At 44.5% G+C, this 22,050-nt stretch overlaps 1 protein-coding gene and 1 long non-coding RNA gene across 3 annotated transcripts in view; one reads left to right on the top strand and one right to left on the bottom strand.

The window, feature by feature from the left end:
• LOC146678517 (CUB and sushi domain-containing protein 1-like) overlaps nt 1-22,050 on the bottom strand; it is a 479,448-nt gene that overhangs the window by 61,013 nt on the left and 396,385 nt on the right. For both annotated transcript variants that reach the window (XM_085400429.1, XM_085400436.1), the window contains exons 33-43: nt 13,067-13,183; nt 12,818-12,931; nt 10,961-11,056; nt 10,613-10,816; nt 9,544-9,668; nt 9,336-9,432; nt 8,366-8,470; nt 3,654-3,772; nt 3,269-3,338; nt 2,608-2,724; nt 1,890-2,099 (exon numbers count right to left, since the gene is read on the bottom strand). In XM_085400429.1, coding sequence (XP_085256555.1) covers nt 1,890-2,099; nt 2,608-2,724; nt 3,269-3,338; nt 3,654-3,772; nt 8,366-8,470; nt 9,336-9,432; nt 9,544-9,668; nt 10,613-10,816; nt 10,961-11,056; nt 12,818-12,931; nt 13,067-13,183 — 1,374 coding nt within the window. The remainder of the gene's footprint in view (nt 1-1,889; nt 2,100-2,607; nt 2,725-3,268; nt 3,339-3,653; nt 3,773-8,365; nt 8,471-9,335; nt 9,433-9,543; nt 9,669-10,612; nt 10,817-10,960; nt 11,057-12,817; nt 12,932-13,066; nt 13,184-22,050) is intronic.
• Nucleotides 19,646-22,050, top strand: part of LOC146678520 (uncharacterized) — a 30,978-nt gene continuing 28,573 nt past the window's right edge. The window contains exon 1 of the long non-coding RNA XR_014910265.1: nt 19,646-19,930. This is a non-coding gene — a long non-coding RNA (uncharacterized LOC146678520). The remainder of the gene's footprint in view (nt 19,931-22,050) is intronic.

The following is a 22,050-nucleotide window of genomic DNA, read 5'->3' as shown; positions in this document are numbered from 1 at the left end:
TATTTTTCCAAGTTTCTTACATTTTTAAAATTTTCTGTCTACCGGTAATGGATTTGAGATAAACTGAAAAGAATCTCTGACCCACAGAGACAACAAGTAATAGCTAATGCAGCAACATCAATAGATGTGATCTCCTCCTACACAGTTATCGGGCAAAGGTATACACGGCATGCTAGCACTTGCCTGAGGAAATGTCAGTACCACAGGTATATTTAGGGCAGTTCTCACTCTGCGTGAGTGTCATGGCAAGTCAAGCTCCTTCATTAAATGTGCCGCTGACAGAGAGCAGAGGTGGCTGATATCGGAATCCCAATTGTTACAAAAGGCTAGAGAGAAAGGCAGCACCTAAAAACACTAGAACAAGCATTCAGCACCTGGTCAATACAAATTGTGTCTGCTGCACTAGACAGCATCCACAATGCAGATTGTGCAAAATGCTCTTGGGTGTGGTCTATGCTGGTAGCAGCAGGCTGTACAAGGTAGGAAAGAATGGCTTAACATGCATTTGAGGGGCGGGATGTTCACAGTGCAAGACCTCAAGTCCAAGCAGGACATGCAACAAATAATACAGCTGATCCTAGCTAAACAAAAGCTAATAAGGTTAACAGATCATTGCAGAAATAGAACAGAAGAGACAGAAAGATGTGATAGACGCAGATCTCTCATAAGAGAGCAACAATGAGATGAGTGAATATGAAAGGATATGACACCACAGAAATTCATGGAGGTAATAAAGAACTATGGTGATTGTGGAAAATGAAGGCCAAAAGATGTGCACTTGGAAGGAGTATTACTCGCAGCAATGAAACTACAGCCAAGAATGTGGTTCCAGCAGATTCCCAGGGCAACATTTAAACTTTCTATGTACAAAAGTGTACTTAAAAGGTGCAGCAATGTCAGCGTGCCAAAACCTAAAACTGGAATAAGAACTCCCTTAAGCTTTTATAAGCGACATTTGAGTTGAAATGTGTATGTATGTATTCACACTGATTTTTTTGGCATAGAGTGCTTATCCAACTCAGCTTTTAATAATTTGCTTGCAGCTATTAAGCCTTTTTAAACTGTAAACATGTTATGCCCTTGAATACAAAACCAGAGTGTGTACGTAATATTGAGAAAGCATGCACCGAGGTTGGAGGTGGTGTTGTGGACCTCTGTCTGCATTGCATCTTCTCATCAAAGAACTGTTAAAAAAAGCATCTGGTGCAACTCCACGTGAGGAGGCTTGTCTGCATCCTCTACAAACAACAGCGGGATAACAGTGATACTGACTGCAGTGCTAGAGGACTTCCAAATCGGAGGAAAAAAGGGAACTCACATTCATGCGCACATGATTTTGAGTTTGCTTATTTGAAATTGAATAAGCCTTGTTCTAGTTATGCTGGCATATAGGCCCACAGTGCATCTCTTGTGTCTTTGAAGTGAAGCACTTAGGGCTACAAGTAAAGCCTGCTGGACAAGATGCCAGTCTCTCACAGGGGCTTACTAACAATCCATCATTTTTAATGATGAGAGGAAAGCCATGAGGTTTTTAAGTCTTTAGCATGACTCATTCATGGATCAAAGCTCAAAACCTCATAGCAATACTTTCTTTCTTGGAGTTGTGAAAGCTTTGCACTGTGGCTACTAGGTTTGGGATATTAATTTATTCAGAGCATTTGAGCAGACCATTTTTATGAATCATTGCATTGAATAAATTTGGACAAACTAAACAATGGGACTCATTTCAACACAGGTCTGTTATCATAGTGACCCTTGAGGGACTGTAGATGCCTGCAATAATAATTCAGGGTCTGATATCTGTAAAGACTGTATTGACTAAAAAAAACCCAAACCAAAACAAACAAACAAAAGAGATCTAAAAAGAGAAAAACCACCCATCAACTCACCCTGATAGGTCAGTTTGAATCCTGGCCGGTTCTCTGAGTGGTCACTGTAGAAGTGGATGATCGTCAGGTGGGTAGTGCTCAGTAAAGGGGGTGGGAGCTGTGAGCCAGTAAACTGACCAATAAGGGATGAGCTGTGCTGTGGACCAGCCCTGACTTCTAGGAAGTCATGGTTGTCTTCTGAAGAGAAGTTTTGGAACTGAATATGAGCTCCTGTAATGCAAATTATAAAGACACATGCTATAAACGACTATATAAAAGACCTGATAGTACATTATTTCAATACTAAGAAGAGCTTTACTTTACTTGCATAATGTGCACACAGCATACACACATGGTGCACGTTTACTAATCGAGTGCAGTACGTTTACATGGTTTGAAATATTTTTTGTCTATTTTCACTGCAATATTTTTTGACTATTTTATTGTGTTTTTTGTACATAATAACTTGCATCAAAAATACAACTGTACATTTATTGCCCAGGTTTTCTTTTTTTTATTTACATAATCTATTACACTTTTTGCAAATGTATATCATACACACAAAATAATAAATACTACGTCCCCCTAAAATTTCCAGTTCCTGTATTTACCAGCACATAGCAAACAAATATATAGATATAAATCTGCTGCATATTCTGTGCTACAAACAACTTAGCCAGCAGATGTACTGAAAGTGACACCTATTTTTTAGGAATGCTCTTACATCCATACTACTTACCATATCCAGTTGGCAGGGTGATTTGCCAGGTGCAGTCCAGGTTGCCGGGGTAGTTGCCAGGGAAACCTGGACTAAGGATGACACCACTCATTTCAGTCAGCACCCCACCACAACGAGCTGAAACCACAGGGAAAACAAACACACTGTTAACACTGAACAACATAGTTTAAAGATCACTGCTTCGACAGTGAAGTTCAAGTGATGTGTTGTTCACAAAATTCTGTAAATTCATCAGCCGCAGTGGTGAATAATACATATCTTTTTAAGTAAGAGCCTTGTTATGGCATCCTTTTCTATGGACATTTTTGGACATAAAAGGGTTGATGCAAATATCTCTTACAGAAATAGGTAAAGCAGGTCTGGAAAGCTGGTCCTGACATGTCAAGTCGAGTTTAACTGGAACTGGCTTCTGAGATCTTTTACCAAGGACTGAATTATTTAAGTCTCCATGCAAACATCAAGGTTACACAACACTATTGCATAAAGGGTACAAATAACACACACACACATACACACACACACATAAGTAAACATATCCAGTGTGCCTGAGTACTTATGTCACTTTGATACACCAGTAGGACATATTTTCTTCCAAACTGAATCGCTCACTCGTAACACAATTTAGCCAGTGGTGCAGTGTATTTGCATTTGAGCGCGTTACCTATGCATAGAGGGGGTGGGTAGTTCCATCGACGCACTGTCCCGGGCATGCAGGAAATGTGAGAGTGACCCTGAAAGTAATCACACAGTGGTTAAACTTGTTAAAAAATATGTAAGTGTAAGGAATGCTGATATATCTTCACCAGGTAACTGTATTCTTTTTCCTTTTTTTGTAAAAAGAAAAAAAAAGTTTTTTTTAAAGGAAGTGGAAGCAAAGGCATAACAATCGCATTTTTCAAAACCGGAAAATTCATATTTAATAAGCATCTAATGTTTTAATACTCCTAAATAAATACATGAGAACCCATGACCTACTATATGACACCAGGGTAAAAATATTTTTGAACATTTGTCTAATGGTCAGTTTGTGTGAGTGTGTTCATTACCTGCAGAGTGTAACCAGGTTCACAACTGAATGCCACCACCTCATTGACCATATATCTGTCTCCAGTTTTAATTCCATTAGCTGGGATCATTGGTTCTGGACAAGTGGTAAGTCCAACCGCTGTAACAATCAATGAAATGAACAAAACTGTTATTTCGTCTTCTCGCTCTCTGGGTCCATTCATGTGTTTTGGACTTGAGCACACAGACACACATGTTGTCATCAGTTCTAAAAGTTTTACGCAGACATGGAAAATCAATGTTTGTCCTTATAGTCGTTCATCTTATGGCCAACTAAAATCGTTTTATTTTCCCTGTGCTCTCTGCTAAGCTTCAACTGCAGTATCTCCAGGAAGCCTTTCCTGTCTTCCTCATTCACCTGTATGTGACCTTTATCTTGACATGAACAAACTGATTATAAAACAACATCACAACAAACACACAAGTTTACCCAAGTTTATAAGTTGTTTGTTTACCCCAAAATAGTGTGTCTGAGCAGGTTGGCTTTTTATAATTATAGAGATTAATTTGATGGATATATAATTCACAAGATTAAGTCACAAAAGCTCTAATGTCTTTTTGTCATACACAAAAGCTCATTTTAGAATTGACAGCTAGTACAATGATAAAGCCTGAACTTTTTCGATGTCGACAGCAGCTTCTGAGACGTGCTTAAAAATATGTGAAGGTAACACAATGACTTTTGGTTATGTATTCCCAACACAATAAAGGTTAAACACATCCTTAATAAGTTTGACAGCAGCAGGCCCTTATCAAATAGCATCGGTAGGAGTGTATCTGTGTGTGTGTGTGTGCGTGTGTGTGCGTGTGTGTCAGTGCAGACATTTGAGGAAACTTCCGCAGGAGCCTGCCCCAGAGCGGTTACCATGGCAACAAAGGGGTGGGAGAGGGATAGAGAGCAAAAGAAGAGGAGACAGAGGGGTGAATGTTTGTATGTGTGTGCGTGTGTGTGTGTGTGTGTGTGTGTGTGTGTGTGTGTGTGTGTGTGTGTGTGTGTGGACTTCTTGGTTCATTATCTACCTTCCTACCAGCAAAACGTTGCAAGCCCACTGAGCTTACACACACATACACACACATACATGCACACGCATCCAGGTGGCCGAGATTCACTGAATGACATTTGTGAGTGTGTGCGCATGGGCGACTTGTACATGAAAAAGTGCTTGAAGAAGGACTGAAGGGTACTTCTTTTTTTTTTTTTTAGATGGACCAAAAGTGAAAAAGCTGCGGGAGACTCTACACACACGCATACACACACAGTGTATTATTATGCAGAGAATCAGCGGGCTGTCATGACAACTGATCAATGAAAGTATTCCATTTGGCTGACCATCTTTCTCTCTCTGTGTGCGAGCGCACTGTTTTTCCCCGGGAATGAGGGAGCAGTAATGCCCTGTGAAATGCTGACAGCACCACAAACCACTCCACTAGGGCCACTAGACTACGACTAGACAGTGTCAGCATTTAAGTCTAACTGACTGGATTTACAATACTTTTGTTCCAGTTTATGTGAGGATAGGCAAGGGAAAAAGATCCCTCTTTCTGCCCTTCAGATGAAACACCCTCTAGTCTGCCTAAAATTATGAAAATATAATTACAAAATTCACGTCTTCAGGAGATGTTTTCTGCCCACTTATACACGCTCCCACACTGACATTTTTTTACTCATGAATGTTTGATATCTTTCTTCCTATAGAAAACCCAGAGTAAATACATGGAAAATATGCAAAAGATAGCTTCCATAACAGTGTTTGTGAAGGTTGTGAGGTGTTGATTGAGGTGCTATGACTGTCATCATGTTGTACACACACAGAGGTGATCATATTTGGACAAAAGGGGAGAGTGCTAAGATGTCAGCAACTTTACCCATCCAGATACATCCATTTAAAGTATTTAAAGTAACCTGCTAATTAGCAATATGTAACAAACGAATCAAATACTCATGGTTTGTTGTTGGAACTCCAGATAAAAGTTTCTGTTACTGAGATTGCCTCTTGGGAAATCAGAAGACGGTGCAGTGAAAGATGGGCGAATAAGAGATATTGTTGCAGAAATAGTTCTATCATTTGAGTTTTGATTGTGAATTTGAAGATCATAAAGTTGAAATCATCAGTAAGAGTTTAGTCTTTTAATGTCTTGCAAGTTTTTAAAAAAAATAGTGTTTAAAAGAAGGATCAAATCGAAGTATCAACCGTGGTCAAATAATAATTTTGATGCATCTATTCTGATCACCTTTTGAACAGGTAAGTTGACTCATCTCCGGAAAACTTTGTTTAATAAAAAAGTTAAAAGCCTACTTTGTGTTGGGGTCTCCTGTACAGAACCTCTCTGGAAGGCAAACGTCTGCTACATAATGAAGAGCTGACAATCATTTTAAGATAAGTAAAACTCTAGTGTGAAACCTGCAAGATATTTTTTAAGGTGCTCTGGGAAGGAACTGGGTTCCATGAAAAGAACAAAAAGATTTCTTTCCAGTAAACAAAATTAAATATCATGTACTGTGTTGGTATTTGGCATATATTTGAAAACATTACTTGAGAAGACAGAAATGCTACAAGGACACATGGTCATAAGAATATGGACAACAGTGAAGATTTGTGTCCTTCACTTTTTTCCCTTAGCCTTTCATTCTAACCTTACCTATCATTTATCGTCTGACTCCTCCCTTTTCCTTCTCTACCCTCCCCTGAGCCACGCCTCAACAATCTCTGTGTATCCATTATTAACAGCCAAGTTGAAAAGATGCAGAGATTAAGGTCCATACCCGAAGCCTTGGAAACTGCTAAGCAAAGACTCACAGCCTTGGCCAGCTGATTGAAGATGTACAACAGAGAGATAGAAGGCAGGAGAATGAACCAGTTGTTCTCCACAGAATGAGCCAAGGTGTACTCTCAGTGGCAGGGGAACAATATGAGAACAGCATCACCAAGGCTGGAGACGGAGCAATACTTCTCCCTGATGGGAGAAGGACACGACCCGTAACAACAATGCTCAGTGGCTAGTGGATCTAAGAGCAGACCACAGCAACCTCCCTGAACAGAGTCCAGTAACCATCACAGTGGGAGACATCCAAGAAAGGGTCTCCAGTATGAAGAATTGGACAGCACCAGGCCCTGACATGGTTCACACCTACTGGCTGAAGAAGCTGACTGCACTCCATGAGTGTCTGGCAGCACAGATGAACCAGCTGCTAGTTGACGAGAGACACCCGGAATGGCTAACCGAAGGCCAGACAGACCTGATCTTCAAGGACCCCCAAAGGGACCGCTCCCATCCAACTACCGACCAATAACCTGCCTTAGTACCACATGGACGCTTCTGTCAGGCATCATAGCGGCCGAGCTAACAGAAGGCAACATTGCAGACATAGAGGACAGTTACAAGCACCTGGGGATCCCACAGGCAAATTGGAACCATGAAGAGGCTGCTAGGAAAGCTGCAACCACCAAGTAGCTGCAGAGGGTCAGGCAAGTCCTGAGGAGTCAGCTGAACGGTAAGAACAAGATCCGGGCTATCAACACCTACGCCCTGCTGGTGATCAGGTACCCTGCTGGGGTAATAAGCTGGCCAAAGGAGGCGATAGAAGCCAGTGACATCAAGACCAGGAAGCTCCTGATCATGCATGGAGGGGTTCACCCCGAGTCCAGCACCCTGAAGCTATATGCTAAGCGGAACGAAGGAGGCCGGGGACTGGTGAGTGTCAGCACCACAGTCCAGAATGAGACAGCCAACGTCCATGAATACATCAGGAGGATGGCTCCAACCGACTCCGTGCTCAGTGAATTCCTCAGGCAGCAGAAACTCAAGAAAGAGGAGGAAGAGGAGGAACCATCATGGAAGGACAGGCCCCTGCACGGTATGTACCACCAGCAGATAGATGAAGTGGCTGACATCCAGAAATTCTACCAGTGGCTGGACAAAGCTGGACTGAAAGACAGCACAGAGGCACTAATCATGGCAGCACACAACTCTGAGCACAAGATCCATAGAGGCTGCGGTCTACCACACTAGGCAAGATGTGTGTGTGTGTACACACAGAAGCAATATAGCACCCCTAAAAGTGACCAATCTTGCTAGTTTGTGTGCATCAACATGCCATCACAAGGAATTCAGAGCGTAGCAAAACACAGACAACGGAGGCTCAAATATGTGCACTCGCTACACACACAGAGAAATGCACGTATTCACACAAACACTGAAACCCCCATACATATTTACAAAAGGGGACATGTTCATTGATCTAGAAGTGATTCTAAGTTAAAACAACTACAAAGGACTAAAAAGCACAACCATGCTCTGACGGGTGTGTAAAAGCATGATGTTAATATCTGTGTCTATACCTTTGTCCATCTACATATTTGTGTGTGTATGTGCACGCAAGTGAGTGTGTGTCTAAGTCTACTTGATTCTGTTAAGTCCCTCCAGGTGAGCATTCTGCGTGTGTGCTCCAGTATGGGTCTCAGTATGTGTGCATGCTCTCAGGCAGTACCAGTTCAGGTCACTGACTCTTGCTATTTAATGTTAAAGTTCTGGCTGTATTGTTGTCTGTGTGCATTTGTAGATTCTTGAAAGAAGAGACCCAAAATCGATTCAATTCTTGGTTTTTGTGCATCAACGAGTATGTTCTTTCCAGCCAATGAATCTAGCATTGCATCGTGCTATCCTAGTATGAATCTTAACAGTGTTCCCTTACTTTTGTATTCTAGGTGAAAGCCTGCTGCCACCACACTGATGTCACTTTGAAAGTGAAGAAGGAGCTGATTGGATGTTGAGTTGAGGAGAGCAGGAGCTGTTGTCCCTGAAAAAACACAAAAAATAAAGATATCATAGACCAGGTGAATGATTAGAAAAAGCATTAAAGTTTGAGGAATATAATATTAGATATACAGGAAGGAACCCCTTTCTACGTAATGGTGCCTCTTTTTCAGCAAGACTTAGACTATAAGTCTTATTTAAATCCCAGGACCAGCTGGGAAATTATGTGCAGAGAAGGTGAACAACCCCTCACCCTCCATGGATAGCTAGCATTTTAGTGTCCTTATGTGAAGCGGCCTTATATGCCCAGTGAAGCTGCTCAGTGGTCAACACCAGATCACTGTGGTTATAGTGGGTAGCTCCCCGGTGTGCCTTCCTTAGAAGGGCGCAGTCAGTTGTGTGTGGGTGGGTGTGTGCGTTGCCCTATGGGCAACATGTTTTATGTGTGATAGCTGTGTGACAGGTATGTGCTTGGGGCAGGTCACAGGGGAAACTCTGCAGGGAAATCATAAAAGGTTAGATCATTCTTTATCCCTGCCTGTCTTCTTTCTATCCCTTTTTTATTTTCCTTTTCCTCCACCTTCAGTCTCATGGTGACACTCTTCTTACTGACTGCTTAGAATTGGAAGAATTCTGTGTCTTAAAAAGATTTATTCTTTATTTAAGATATATATCATATTTTTGGTATTACAACTCATCCATCACAGCTCTCCGGTGTATGCCATATGTGTGTGTATCTATAGTTTAAGAGCTGCCATATCTAATTCATCATAGATCTTGTGTGTTTGTGTGTGTGTGTATCCATAGTTTAGAAGCTGTCATCTCTCATCCATCATAGGACATTGTTTGCATGTGTGTCTGTGCATAACTTAATGCATTTAGGTGCATGTGTGAGCATGCTGTCTTACCAGAAAATGACCCTAATTTGGGAGCTGTCATGTCTCCTCCATCGTAGATCTCCAGAGAGTCCCAGTTGTGCTCAGTAGCAAATGTCATTACTTGGATCTAAATAGCCAACAATGATAATAAATGAACACAACAGCCAACAGCTTCCTCCAAAATTAGTGTATATCCAGTAGACTATGCATTTATATTTAAGTGTATATATATCTGTACCTGAATCCCAGCCCCTTCACTGACATGAATCCTCCACAGACAATTGAGACTGTTTGGGTAGGGTTCAGGATAGCCAGGAGACAGTATTGTCCCGCGACGTTCAGTCAAATTACCACTGCAGGGAACTAGAATGAAGACATAAAATCCACAATTCTTGGCAAAACATTATAACTAAATGCCAACAGATGGGGCAGGATATTGGAATATGGCTCTTCGTTCCTAAAAAAACACAATATGGTCTTCAAATTATAACAACAGCGAGCCAGACAGGAAAAATAGGAAAACAAACACCTTTTATGGCATAAACTGAGGTGAAAGTTGAGGCTTTTTACAAAAAACACAGCTTTCAACAGGAACCCTAGAGTTCACATGGATGCATTTAGTTTTAGAATTAAACTTCAATCATTACTCTCATTAACTAGTACAAGATGCTTCACAGAAAGGACTAATTACTCAAGGCCTTTTTTCATCTGCGTTTTCATCAGTGCTCTCTGGGGATTTTAAATGTCATCAGCGAAGTATCCCAGAATGCACTGCATGCCAACGAGTATGACATTGATGGTGAAGAGCTTAGGCTTAATGCTGCTGTTTGTTTCAGAGGACAGCTGTTAAGTTGTTTTATTAATTTTTTCTGGGGTTTTTTTTCAGGTAGTCCTTCAGTCTTTCGCTTATCCAGATTTTGCATTAATACTTAATAATACTCAAGTCTGCACAGACCTGTTCAGGGATCTAAGGTCCTGCTTGCTGGGTGACATCAAGCAGTCATACTGATGACTCTCACCCTGGCTCTCAAAATGACAGTTGGCAATGTTTACAGTCATGCCAGGGAAAACAGATATATCTCCCTTTGGTTATCTATTGTTATCTCCTTTGTTGTGTTTCAAATGTGATCTCATTCTTACTGGAAGATAAAACTGGATCATTGATTTGAAAGAGATATTGTTTTGCTGTCAGTCTGTCTGATGGTTAAAGTCAAACTACGTGTGGCCTTTGGGGTCCTTTGCACAGTTATCCAAAATTATAAACAACTGGGGACTTTTTTGATGCTTAAGACAATTTTTAGTCTTACCTATACAAGTTGGTGTTGTTGTGTTCCACTGCGCAAGGGCACCTGGTACCGCCTGGCACCGAATCGCATTGGATCCCTTTAATAGATATCCTGGATTGCACTCAAACCGAACCACAGAGCCCACTGAGAACTCTGAACTAATCCGCCTGCCATACCGAGGCTCAGGTACTGAACTGCACTGGCTGTCACTGGTCCGAGGGACAGCTACAATAATGAGAGGAATGACATGATTCAAGATGAGGAAAGACGGGATATAAACATATGAGCAGGGAGACTTTGAAGTTAATCTTGAATTGAACATATGTTATTGTGTTTAAGTGAACACATGTCAAACACAGAGAGAATTACCTTGGTAGACAAAGTGAAAGCCTCTAGCTGATTGGCCACTTTTAGCATTGAACCGGAGCATGATTTGATTGGAAGTTGCCAATGGCAGCGTCTCTCCTGAGAAAAAAACAAAACAAAACACATACATCACAATGATTTCAAAATGAAGACAACAGCAACAACATACAGATCCTTTTTAAACCTACATGTGCTACAAAGATACAGACTCTCAGTTCCACAAACATTCACTGTGCATTTAAGTATATGTTAAGTGCCTATATATTTAAGAGTACCAGCTTCCATTCATAACTCAGCAATAAGCAGGGTTTTTCATTCTTTTTCGCTTTTTGGTAAAATATGTGCCTCACAAGAATTAAAATGCAAAACAAAGACGCACACACACGTGCACACACCATCTCAGCAGGCATACACAAACAGAGATTTATATGCACACACATACGCAGGCAAATGAAGTAACAGTGATAAATGGGTAAAACATGGCCTGGTGTGGCTGACATTTAGAACCATCATTAGCAGCACGGGGATCAGGATGTGTGTGCGTATGTGTAAGTCTGGTATGTGTGTATGTGAGTTAATATGTTTGTGAGTCAGGGAAATCAGTCAGTTAGGTGGAACAATGTGCTACAAAGCTGTTTGCCCCCTTTTTTCTTGTGTATGCGTGTGTGTGCGTGTGTGCACATGTGAATGCGTGCGTGAGTAACGGGTAATGATGCGGATAACATTATTTTGTAAAGCGTGGTATGTTTCATTCGTTTTCAGCCAAAAAAAAAAAAAAAAAAAAACCTCAACGCAAAAAACCCAAATGAACTTCAAGGTATGAGTCATTCATTCTATATATACCATTACCAATTAAATTAGACGGGTTGTATTTATCAGAAAAAAGGCAGCTACATCCAGTCAACACACATAAGTCTCACTGATCTATGAGCACAAAAAAGCAAAAATGTAAGCTCGTTTGTCTTTTTATCAAACTTTAAACCACTCCACTATTATAAGGAACTTTACTCGTAGTTGTAGTTACATTGTTTACTAAACACAGTCATTTTCTTCCCTTATAATTCTACAAACAAAAGGAGGTAGCAAAAGTGGGGGAGAAAAAGAATAAACACAAGAAAGAAAATATTCTGAAAGTTATGATTTTGACATAAAGGAACTAAACGTCACTTCTAAGGGGATTCCCCTGCAGCGTGCCTCCAGGCCATAACACACGAAATTCACACAAAAGTTAAACTCTGAGGCGATGCCTTCGCACTTTACCAGCAACGATGTTAATCATTTTTTTTATTTTTATTTATTTAACAAATTATTATTAATATCCTTTCATCTAGATCAAATTAGTCATATCTTTCTATTTCCATCCATCTGTATTACTGTGTAAAGACTCAAAACATTGGCAAGCTGGGGTGACTCAAAGTTGGAAGATAAGAAAACCCATGGAGAATTCTGTTAAGGAGTATCAGTGCTACTGTATGTTGTATGGCCCCAGTGAGACGCTTTCCACTGCTGATTTCCTCTTGTAAAGATAACCCGTAATGGATTTTCACCAAATACATCACTGTCAAATAAATTGTGATAACGACCACTGGTGCTGTGTTCTACAGCCCCCCAGAGCTGCTTTCTTACAGAAGATTTCATTATTTTTCTCTTTCGAAAACAGCTCAACAGTGCAAAAAAAAGGAAAAAAAGGAAAATTGTAGGTGGGGCAGCTTTTCAAAAGTATAATATCATGCATATATAAGTGAAAAAACAATAAAATAACAGTTTCTTTGATGACAATATAATATTAAAAATATAAAAACTGCATTCCTCAGGCTGCGTCTGGCTGTTTCTGGCACTAGAGTTGATCAACAGACTCACCTGAATGTGAACCAGCCAGGGAGCTGAGCAATCGGGCGTTGTCATTGGGTCCATCAAACAGTTCCACTGAGTCATTCATTGCTGTTTGGAAGACAGCAAACTGACCAAACACCACTGGACAAAAAAAAAAAAAAAAAAAACAGACAAATAAAAACAAATTGGGACAAATGATTATTTCAAAATTTGAACAAGTCTTCTGTGCTTTGATTACAAGACTGACTGTAAGCAGTTTTGTAATTATGCACTTACCGAACTGAGGCGACACTGTGATGTAATAGGAGCAAGTCTGTTTTGTCGTGTAGTTTAAAGGATAGTTTGGAGACAAAACGACCCCTTCAGATCCACCGTACTGTCCTCCGCATGGCGCTGTGCACAGAAGGTGATTATTAGAAGCTTTTCATTTAATAGATTTTAGAATGTTATTTAGATATTTTACAACTACAGCACAATAGCCACATGTTTTATAAAGTAGTAAATAAACACATTATTTGAAAATATGCATACCAAAGTACACAAAACCAGGGTATTCTAAATTAAATGAACTCACACTGATGCACACAAATTTTGATTGTTGCAAATTGTGGAGATACTACTGCACAATTAAAAGTGTGCACGTAGCTGCAGTTCTTGGACATATAAAAACCGTATTATTAAAGAACAGTAGATACCGAAAGGACGTAGAATACCAACCCAATACTAATTATTCATCCAACCTGTTGTTTAGCCCAAACAGGTCACCAATCAATCACAAGGTCAACACAGAGAAACAGACAACGACATACAGCTAGAGTCACCCGCTAAACTAACATGCAAAGAGCAGGAGGAAGTCCACGGAGGCACATGAGAACTTACAAACTCGGCACAGAATCTGACTGAGAGGTTTAAACCGGGAGCCTTTTTGCTGTAAGGTGACAGTGCTAAGTACTACACCAACATGCTGTCCCCAATATTAATTAATTTGATGTTAAAAAGACACAGATGCAACTTAGTATGCAGGACTTGGCATTGGTATGTAATATGATACGGTGGTGGTCATATTCATAGCGATGATTCAGGTCTGAAATCCTGTCTCACAGAACATTTGATCAGTGCAGCAGTAACCCCTTGCTCACTTGCATTAATGAAGTTGAGCCCTTCAGGCTCACAGCAGTCTGCTAACATTTGGTATTAACTATATATCCAAACAAATGTGTTTGCGATGCTCTCCATAATATTTCTGCATAAGCTCCACCTGCTACTTTGTAAAATGATTTTAGTAGGAGTCTTAATCAAGGTTGATTAAGACTCCTAGAACCTCTACAACGACGTTAGATCAAACATGTAAATGTAATGCAGAACTACATAATATTTATCAATTCAAGTGTGATAAATGTTTTTGAATCTTATTGTCTTGAGTAGGGATGGGTACCGGTGTCCGGTGCCATGATGGCACCGGTTCTGACATAAACGGTAGTAACCAGACCGAAAAGCAGCGCACATTTCGGTGCTTTATTTCGGTGCTTTTTTTTCCTGAGCTGTGATACACTTTAGATTCTAGCCAATCATTTTACGTTTCCGAGGATAGTAGGCGGGGCCAGGTACGTACGTTCTGTTAAAGCAGAGCTACAGATTAAAAATGCCCAAGGCGAAGCGGTTAAAAGTCTGGCTGTACTTCATAGCAAAATATTGTAACGATGGTTAAGTGTTATTGTACAGTGACATGTTGGTGATCTCTGCACACTGTTGTTGTTCCTTTAAGATTCATGTTTGGTTGTGGTGTACAGGAAGGGGTGGGGGGGACCTGGTTGTTCTGTGTGTGTGCCAGGCTGAAGAGAGGTGTAGTTCGAGAGCGCTTCCCCCTGAGTTAACAACCCGCTGGCTTATGTGCCAAATAAACGGACAAACTGAGACCCCAACCGTCTGGTTCTTGTGAACGTTACATTGGTGTCAGAAGTGAAGAAAGAAAAAAGAACCCCAGAACGCCCGACACCCTGTTGCTGGCGACGCTTGCCGTTACGAGACGAGGATGTTGCCGGGCAAGATTAAGAAGGAGACGGAGGAGAGGGAGGTTCGTCCGCGCTCGCCCGCCCATGGAGTGAGGGAAACGGCGCTGCGGCTGTCTGCCGAGGCTGGATTTTCTCCAGGTTTGACTAGGCTCGGGAACTGTTCGCACAGCGGCCGCGATTCCGGCGGGAAGGAGTCGACCTCGCTTGGCGCGCCGTCACGTGATGTAAACAAACATGGCGGCGCCCAGCAAGCTGCAGCGAATATAAAAACGCCTAAGTTCAGCGGCAAGACGCCATGGGAAGTGTTTATCGCACAGTTCGAGCTGTTAGCTGTCGCAGCTGGCTGGTCTGAGGAACATAAAGCTCTCCAACTGGCTTTGTGTCTGTGTGAGGCTGCAGCTGCATGCCTGCTGCTGCTGACCGAGGAGCAGAGGGGAGATTATAATGCTCTGGTCGGAGCACTTCAGAGGCGCTTCGGGCAGTATAACCAACCAGTGCTGCTGAGGTCGGAGTTCCACAACAGACGCAGATTGCCAGGCGAGCCCCTCCGCATTTTGGCCCATGAAATCGAGTGCCTTTGCCGGAGGGCGTATGACAGCATGCCACCATCAGTGCAAGCGGAGTTAGCTCGGGACCAGTTCCTGCAGGCCCTGAGCCCTAAAGAGCTCCGTATGCAAACTCAGCTTGCTCGGCCAGCCACACTCAGTGCAGCCCTGGAGCTAGCGTTGGAGAGGGAGATGCTTGCAGGATCCTCTGGGGGCGCTGATGACGCACACGTGGTGAGGGCTGTGTCAGCACCTGTGGAACAGATGGAGACGCCAGCGGGCTTGTGCAGTTTGGTGCAGGCGGCTTCGCTGCAGTCGCCTTCCCCTCGGGCTGGCCCACACCGCCGACCACAGAGCTGCTGGGGATGTGGACAACCCGGACACCTCATCAGGCAGTGCCCCAAGCTTGCAGCGGTTCAGGGAAACGCCCACGGGCCCGTGTAGGCGGGAGTACACGGGCCTGGGAGAACGACATCCCCACACCACCGCCACCTCCACCCGGTGCGGCCATCGCTGTGGGCTGGACCCAGGTTGGCGGCTTTTGCCATGTTCCAGTGACGATCGCGGGGATGTCCTGTACGGCCCTGCTGGACACGGGGTCCAATGCAACGCTGGTCCGACCCGATATTGTCCCAACTGGAGCTGCTGTGCAACTTAAGACTGTGACCGGTGATCTGGCCCCAATGAGAGGGAGGGGAGTGTTCCAGTTCAAGGTGGGGGACCTCGGTGTGTCTTATGCTGCCTGGGTGGCTGACGTGCAGGACGCCTGCATCCTTGGGCTGGATTTTTTACGAGCCATTGGCGGTGTACTGGACTTAGGCAAAGGCTTCCTCGTAACCCCTGATGGGAAGAAGGTGCCGCTTATTCCTCCCCCGGTCTGCACAGCATCTGCCGCGGCGTCCACCTCCACCGCAGAGACCGCTGCAGACCCGCCAGCAGAACAGCGAGCAGAGGAGGAGGAGGAGAGGCTCTTAGCAGTGAGGAGTATCTGGTCAAAGAACTGTGAGGGGCTGACTCCACAGCAGCAAGAGAGTCTATGGCAGGTACTAAAAGAGTTTAGTGACATTTTTGCCCTGAAAGAAAGTGATGTTGGCTTGACACACTTGGTAGAGCACGTCATTGAGACCGGGGATGCCCAGCCTATTAAAGTGCGCCCACGCCGCCTGCCCCTGGCTCATCAGGAGGCTGCGGACAGAGAGTTGTGTGAAATGATGAAGGCGGGCATCATAGAGCCATCTGATTGCCCGTGGGCCTCCGCGGTGGTGATGGTGCCTAAGAAAAAAAGTCCTAGGATGCGTTTCTGTGTGGACTACAGACCACTCAACAAAGTGACGAAGAAGGACTCTTACCCCCTTCCCAGGATTGATGAGTCTCTCGACTTAGTAGCCGGGTCCTCCTGGTTCTCCACCCTGGACCTGCGGAGTGGCTACTGGCAGGTGCCACTGTCCCCGGAATCCAGACCGAAGACAGCCTTCTGCACTAACAGGGGACTATGGCAGTTCAAAGTCCTGAGCTTTGGTCTTTGCAATGCTCCTGCGACCTTCGAGAGGCTTATGGACAGTGTGCTGGCTGGCGTCCCACGGCAACGGTGTCTGGTTTACCTGGATGACCTTCTAGTGCACGGGAGCTCCTTTGATGCTGCCCTGGATGCCCTGAGACAAGTGTTGGAGAGGGTGGCAGCTGCAGGCCTGAAGCTGCACCCCGACAAGTGCCACTTCATGAGGAGGGAGGTGGAGTTTCTGGGCCACAAACTGGGTCGTGAGGGCATCAGCACGTTGGAGGAAAAAATTCACACCATTACCGAGTGGCCCACACCAGCAGACCAGAAACAGCTCAAAAGCTTCCTAGGACTGGCGTCTTATTACAGGAGGTTTGTGAAGGGCTTTTCCTCCATAGCCGCACCACTCTTCCACCTGCTGCAGAAGGACCGTGACTTCATCTGGACCCGGGACTGTCAGCAGGCGTTCGACACCCTCCGCAGATCGCTGACAGAGTCTCCAGTCCTTGCCCCCCCTGACCCCGCCCTGCCTTTTGTCCTGGACACTGACGCAAGTAATGTGGGGCTGGGAGCGGTGTTGTCGCAGGTTGGGCCGGAAGGGGAGAAGGTGGTGGCGTACTTCAGCCGGGTCCTGAACAGGAGTGAGCGGCGCTACTGTGTCACACGACGAGAGCTGTTGGCTGTGGTGGCGGGGGTGAGACACTTTAAGTACTACCTGTGCGGCACAGCATTTGTTATCAGAACTGATCATGCTGCCCTTCAGTGGCTGATGTCTTTCAGGGAGCCAGAGGGACAGGTGGCTCGCTGGCTGGAGGAGCTCCAAGCCTTCAATTTCACTGTGGAGCACAGAGCAGGGACGCACCATTCTAACGCAGACGCCCTCTCTCGTCCCCCATGTGCTGCAGCTGGCTGCCGTTACTGTGAGAAGCGAGAGGAAATAGAGCGGGAACTCACGACAATAGACGGAGCAGCACAGCTCGCCTGCAGGGCTCTTCTGATGGTGGATGCAGCGGAGTGGAGGGCACGGCAGGAACAAGACACGGACCTGCTGCCGGTCCTGCAGTGGCTGGAGAAGGGGGAGCAACCCCTTTGGGATGAGGTCACTGGGTTTTCCATCTGTACCAGGGGGCTATGGGCCAAGTTTGCAGCTCTCAGGCTGAAGGAGGGGGTGTTGGAGCGTGCCTGGAAGGATCCTGCCACGGGGGAGGAGAGGTGGCAGGTTGTGGTGCCAAGGTCGCTGAGGTCAGCTGTGCTGGAAGCCTGCCATGGGAGCACTGGCTCCGGCCACTTTGGGGTCTCCAAGACTCTCCGCCGCCTCCGCCAGGGCTATTACTGGGGTCAACAGCAGAGGGACGTGGAGGACTTTTGCCGCAGCTGTGATGCATGTTCCTCACACAAAGGGCCACAGGACCAGTCCCGGGCTCAGCTTCAGCAGCAACCAGCAGGAGCCCCAATGGAGCGAGTAGCTGTGGACGTCATGGGCCCATTTCCTCGCACAGACAGAGGAAACCGCTATGTTCTTGTGGCCATGGACTATTTTACCAAGTGGCCGGAAGCATACGCCATCCCAGATCAGGAGGCTGAGACGGTCGCTGATGTATTAGTGGAGGGGATGTTCAGCCGCTTTGGAACAGCAGAGACCCTCCACAGTGACCAGGGGCGTAACTTTGAGTCCAAGGTATTTGCTGCCATGTGTGAACGCCTTGGGACTAAGAAAACCCGCACCACCCCACTTCACCCCCAAAGCGATGGGCTGGTGGAAAGGTTTAACAGGACGCTGGCCCAGCAGCTAGCCATCCTTACCTCAGAACACCAACGGGACTGGGATTACCATCTTCCCCTTACCCTCATGGCCTACAGGTCGGCAGTACAGGACTCCACCCAATGTACGCCTGCCCTGCTCATGTTAGGGAGAGAGCTGAGAACTCCTGCAGAGTTGGCTTTTGGGAAGCCCCCGGACGCGCCAGAGGCACCACCGGGCCGGGACTACGCAAGGAAGCTGCAGGACCGGCTGGATTCTGCACATTCCTACGCCCGAGAGCAGCTGGCGAAGGCAGGCCTGCGCCAAAAGAGGAATTACGACATCACCACTAAGGGGAGGCACTTCCATGCTGGGGAGCTGGTGTGGGTCTACAGCCCAAAGAGGAAGAAGGGACGGTGTCCTAAACTGGATAGCAGCTGGGTGGGGCCTTGCAGCGTCCTAGAGCGAGTAGGGGAGGTTGTTTACAGGGTGCAGTTGCCTCCTAGGGGGAGGATAGTAGCGCTGCACAGAGACCGGATGGCCCCCTACAGAGGGCAGTCCCTCCCCTCCTTTCCTGAGGGACGTGTACAGAGCGTCCGTGACCCTGCTCAGAGGGACCCCCGACCGGGGCTGCGTTCCCCTCCCTCGGACTCTCCACCCCAAAGCCCCGAAGCTCCGCGTCCACCTCAGGGGCTCAGGAGGTCAAGGAGGGAACGTAGGCTACCACCCCGCCTCAGAGACTGTGTCGTTCCCTCGGGGACGAGGAACTTATTGCTGGGGGGGCAGTGTAACGATGGTTAAGTGTTATTGTACAGTGACATGTTGGTGATCTCTGCACACTGTTGTTGTTCCTTTAAGATTCATGTTTGGTTGTGGTGTACAGGAAGGGGTGGGGGGGACCTGGTTGTTCTGTGTGTGTGCCAGGCTGAAGAGAGGTGTAGTTCGAGAGCGCTTCCCCCTGAGTTAACAACCCGCTGGCTTATGTGCCAAATAAACGGACAAACTGAGACCCCAACCGTCTGGTTCTTGTGAACGTTACAATATGCAAACTCAGCAGCCTGCAACAAGTGCTTTAAGCTGATACTGTGATACTGTCAAAGGAGGTAACACCTCAAATCCGATGAAACACCTGGCGACGCATAGCGTTTTTTTTTAAAAGCCCAGAAATGCGCCGTATTTGATAGCTTGCTGCGAGACCTCACACCGAGCACATCTACTGCGGGTGGGTTGCCTGTTATGCAACATCCCCCAAAAACACGAAGAGGAGAGTCCTGGCCCCTAGCCCTGCCAGTGTAGCAGAAATGATGACGGATGATGATGGCAGCAGCAGCCGTTCTTCTCTGCGTGAGTAGGCTAACCACGTTATTACATTAATGCATGTAAGGTGAACTAGCAAACATCATCATAGCTACATGCTGCTGTCTTCTTGTTTGATGGCAGATACTCCCTTCACCCTGGCTAAAAAGGCTAAAATGACCAAAGAAAAAGTGGAAAACAGTTAAACATGAGAGGTTTAGGACAAAGTTTGTGTTTTTTCCATTGTTTAAGCACTGCTTCCAGCCAAGAGTGATACCATATATGCCCCATAGCTGCAGAAAAGGCTAACATTGTTATATTTTTACAAAAAACAGCTGAACATGAGAGGTTTTTGGACCAATTTTGTGTTCTCCATTCTTTAAGCACCGGTTTGAGCACCGTTTGAGCACCGGCACCGTTTCAAAAGTACCGATTTGGCACCGGTATCGGATAAAACCTAAACGATACCCATCCCTAGTCTTGAGAGTAATCACTGTTCCAAAATGTATATAAAAGGCAGTCCTAGGCACTATGAAATAAATTACTCCCTGAGGACATTCAGATTCTGCTAGGTAAGACTTACAGTGGAGCTATGCCATTACTTGGCTCACAGAATCATATTTTAGGATGGTTCATTAGTTAACAGCACATTTAAATACTGTTAACTGGAAACTGTCCATTCATTATAGGATGTTTGCTTGTTTGTGTTGGTTCCATAACAGACTGGAAATCTGCTTAATGGATAAAATTCTCACACGGTGTCATGACCTTATATAATATAAATAAATATAGACAAAGATAAACATAGCCATCATTTAGAGTACAGAACAGTGAGTTTTTGTTCAGTGACATGTTGTTGTACTCATCTATTGCACATTGTGCACATTGTACGCATAAAAAATATGCGTACAATGTGCACAAAGTTTAAATGTTGCGAGCCATTTAAAGGTTTAGAAGGTTTATACTCGCAACCAAGTGCAGGAATGTCTATATTTTGGTGCTCTTTTATTTTTTTATTTCTTATCAAGTGTACTTTTCTTTCAATCTCCAGAGTGGCAGGAAAAAATCCCGTGGATAAGGTGAAAAGGAAACACTCACCTCGCCCTCATTACTATCACTGAGCAAAGCCCTCAACACCCAGTGGAACTGTGGAACTGCTCAGTGGTCAACAGATCAAAGTCTGTTTGTTCTGGACAGTCTCCAGGAGTGACACTGTGCGAGTGTGATCAGTAACATATCGAAAAAGCACACGTTGACTATCAGTAGCAATTATCTGAAAAAACTAAATATCAAAATAAAAAAAAATGTACCCTAACTTGCAGAAACAAATGCCCTTACATATCCTTAACATCAAGGGTCAGCGTAGCCTCATTGTTCCACTTCAATCTGTTTTTAAGATACAAAGAAAAATAAGATAAAAAACTTGAATGCGTTAGTGTAACTTTAACGCTCTAGGTTACTGATTAGAAGGTCAGGGTTTAAAGCCCCAACACTTCCAAACTCCTACACTGAGCCTGTGAGAAAAGCCCTTAGGCCTATCTGCTCCAGGGGCAACATATCATAGCTGACCCTGGACTTTAATCTGAGGCTCTTAACAAGCTGGGATATGCAGGGGAAAAAATATCACTATACTGTAATACACGTGAAAATAAAAGCATCCTCTTCTGCTCCACTGCTACTCTACAACTAAGGTAACAACATTTCAAGGAACATTTGGCATTAGTGGCCAAACAGTTTCATCCGCTTTGCTGCTTCAGTTATTTAGGGACATAATGTTGCAATAAAGCGTACAGATTTTAGCCATGTCTCTTTTTCATTTTTTTCCCTGTTCCTGGGAGCACTGCCCATTACAAAAGAAGCTGGCAAGCATATCATTACTCTAATCTCTTGCGTTTTTTTTCTCTTTTCTTCTTCTTCTTTTTTTTAATCCAACTGACTGCAATTGGCTCCAAAGTTGTTTAGTTTAGCAGAAAACTTGTGTTGTCCCCAAATATCACTTGGGCCGTTGTGGCTCCAAGGCTTTGTTATATAATGTAAACGTCTTCTGATATCTATCTGGGCATGTGCATTTGTGTATGAGAGTGTGTATGTATGATATTCACTTAGGATATATAGGAAATCTCATTTTTCATCTCATCATTAAATGTGGGAAATTGGTAAAATATACA

The sequence above is a fragment of the Rhamphochromis longiceps genome, linkage group LG1, assembly GCF_057381845.1.
Source record: "Rhamphochromis longiceps isolate RC_006_pf linkage group LG1, R_longiceps_female_GT1.1, whole genome shotgun sequence".
NCBI classification, from domain to species: domain Eukaryota; kingdom Metazoa; phylum Chordata; class Actinopteri; order Cichliformes; family Cichlidae; genus Rhamphochromis; species Rhamphochromis longiceps.
This window is presented reverse-complemented; position numbering and strand designations above follow the sequence as displayed.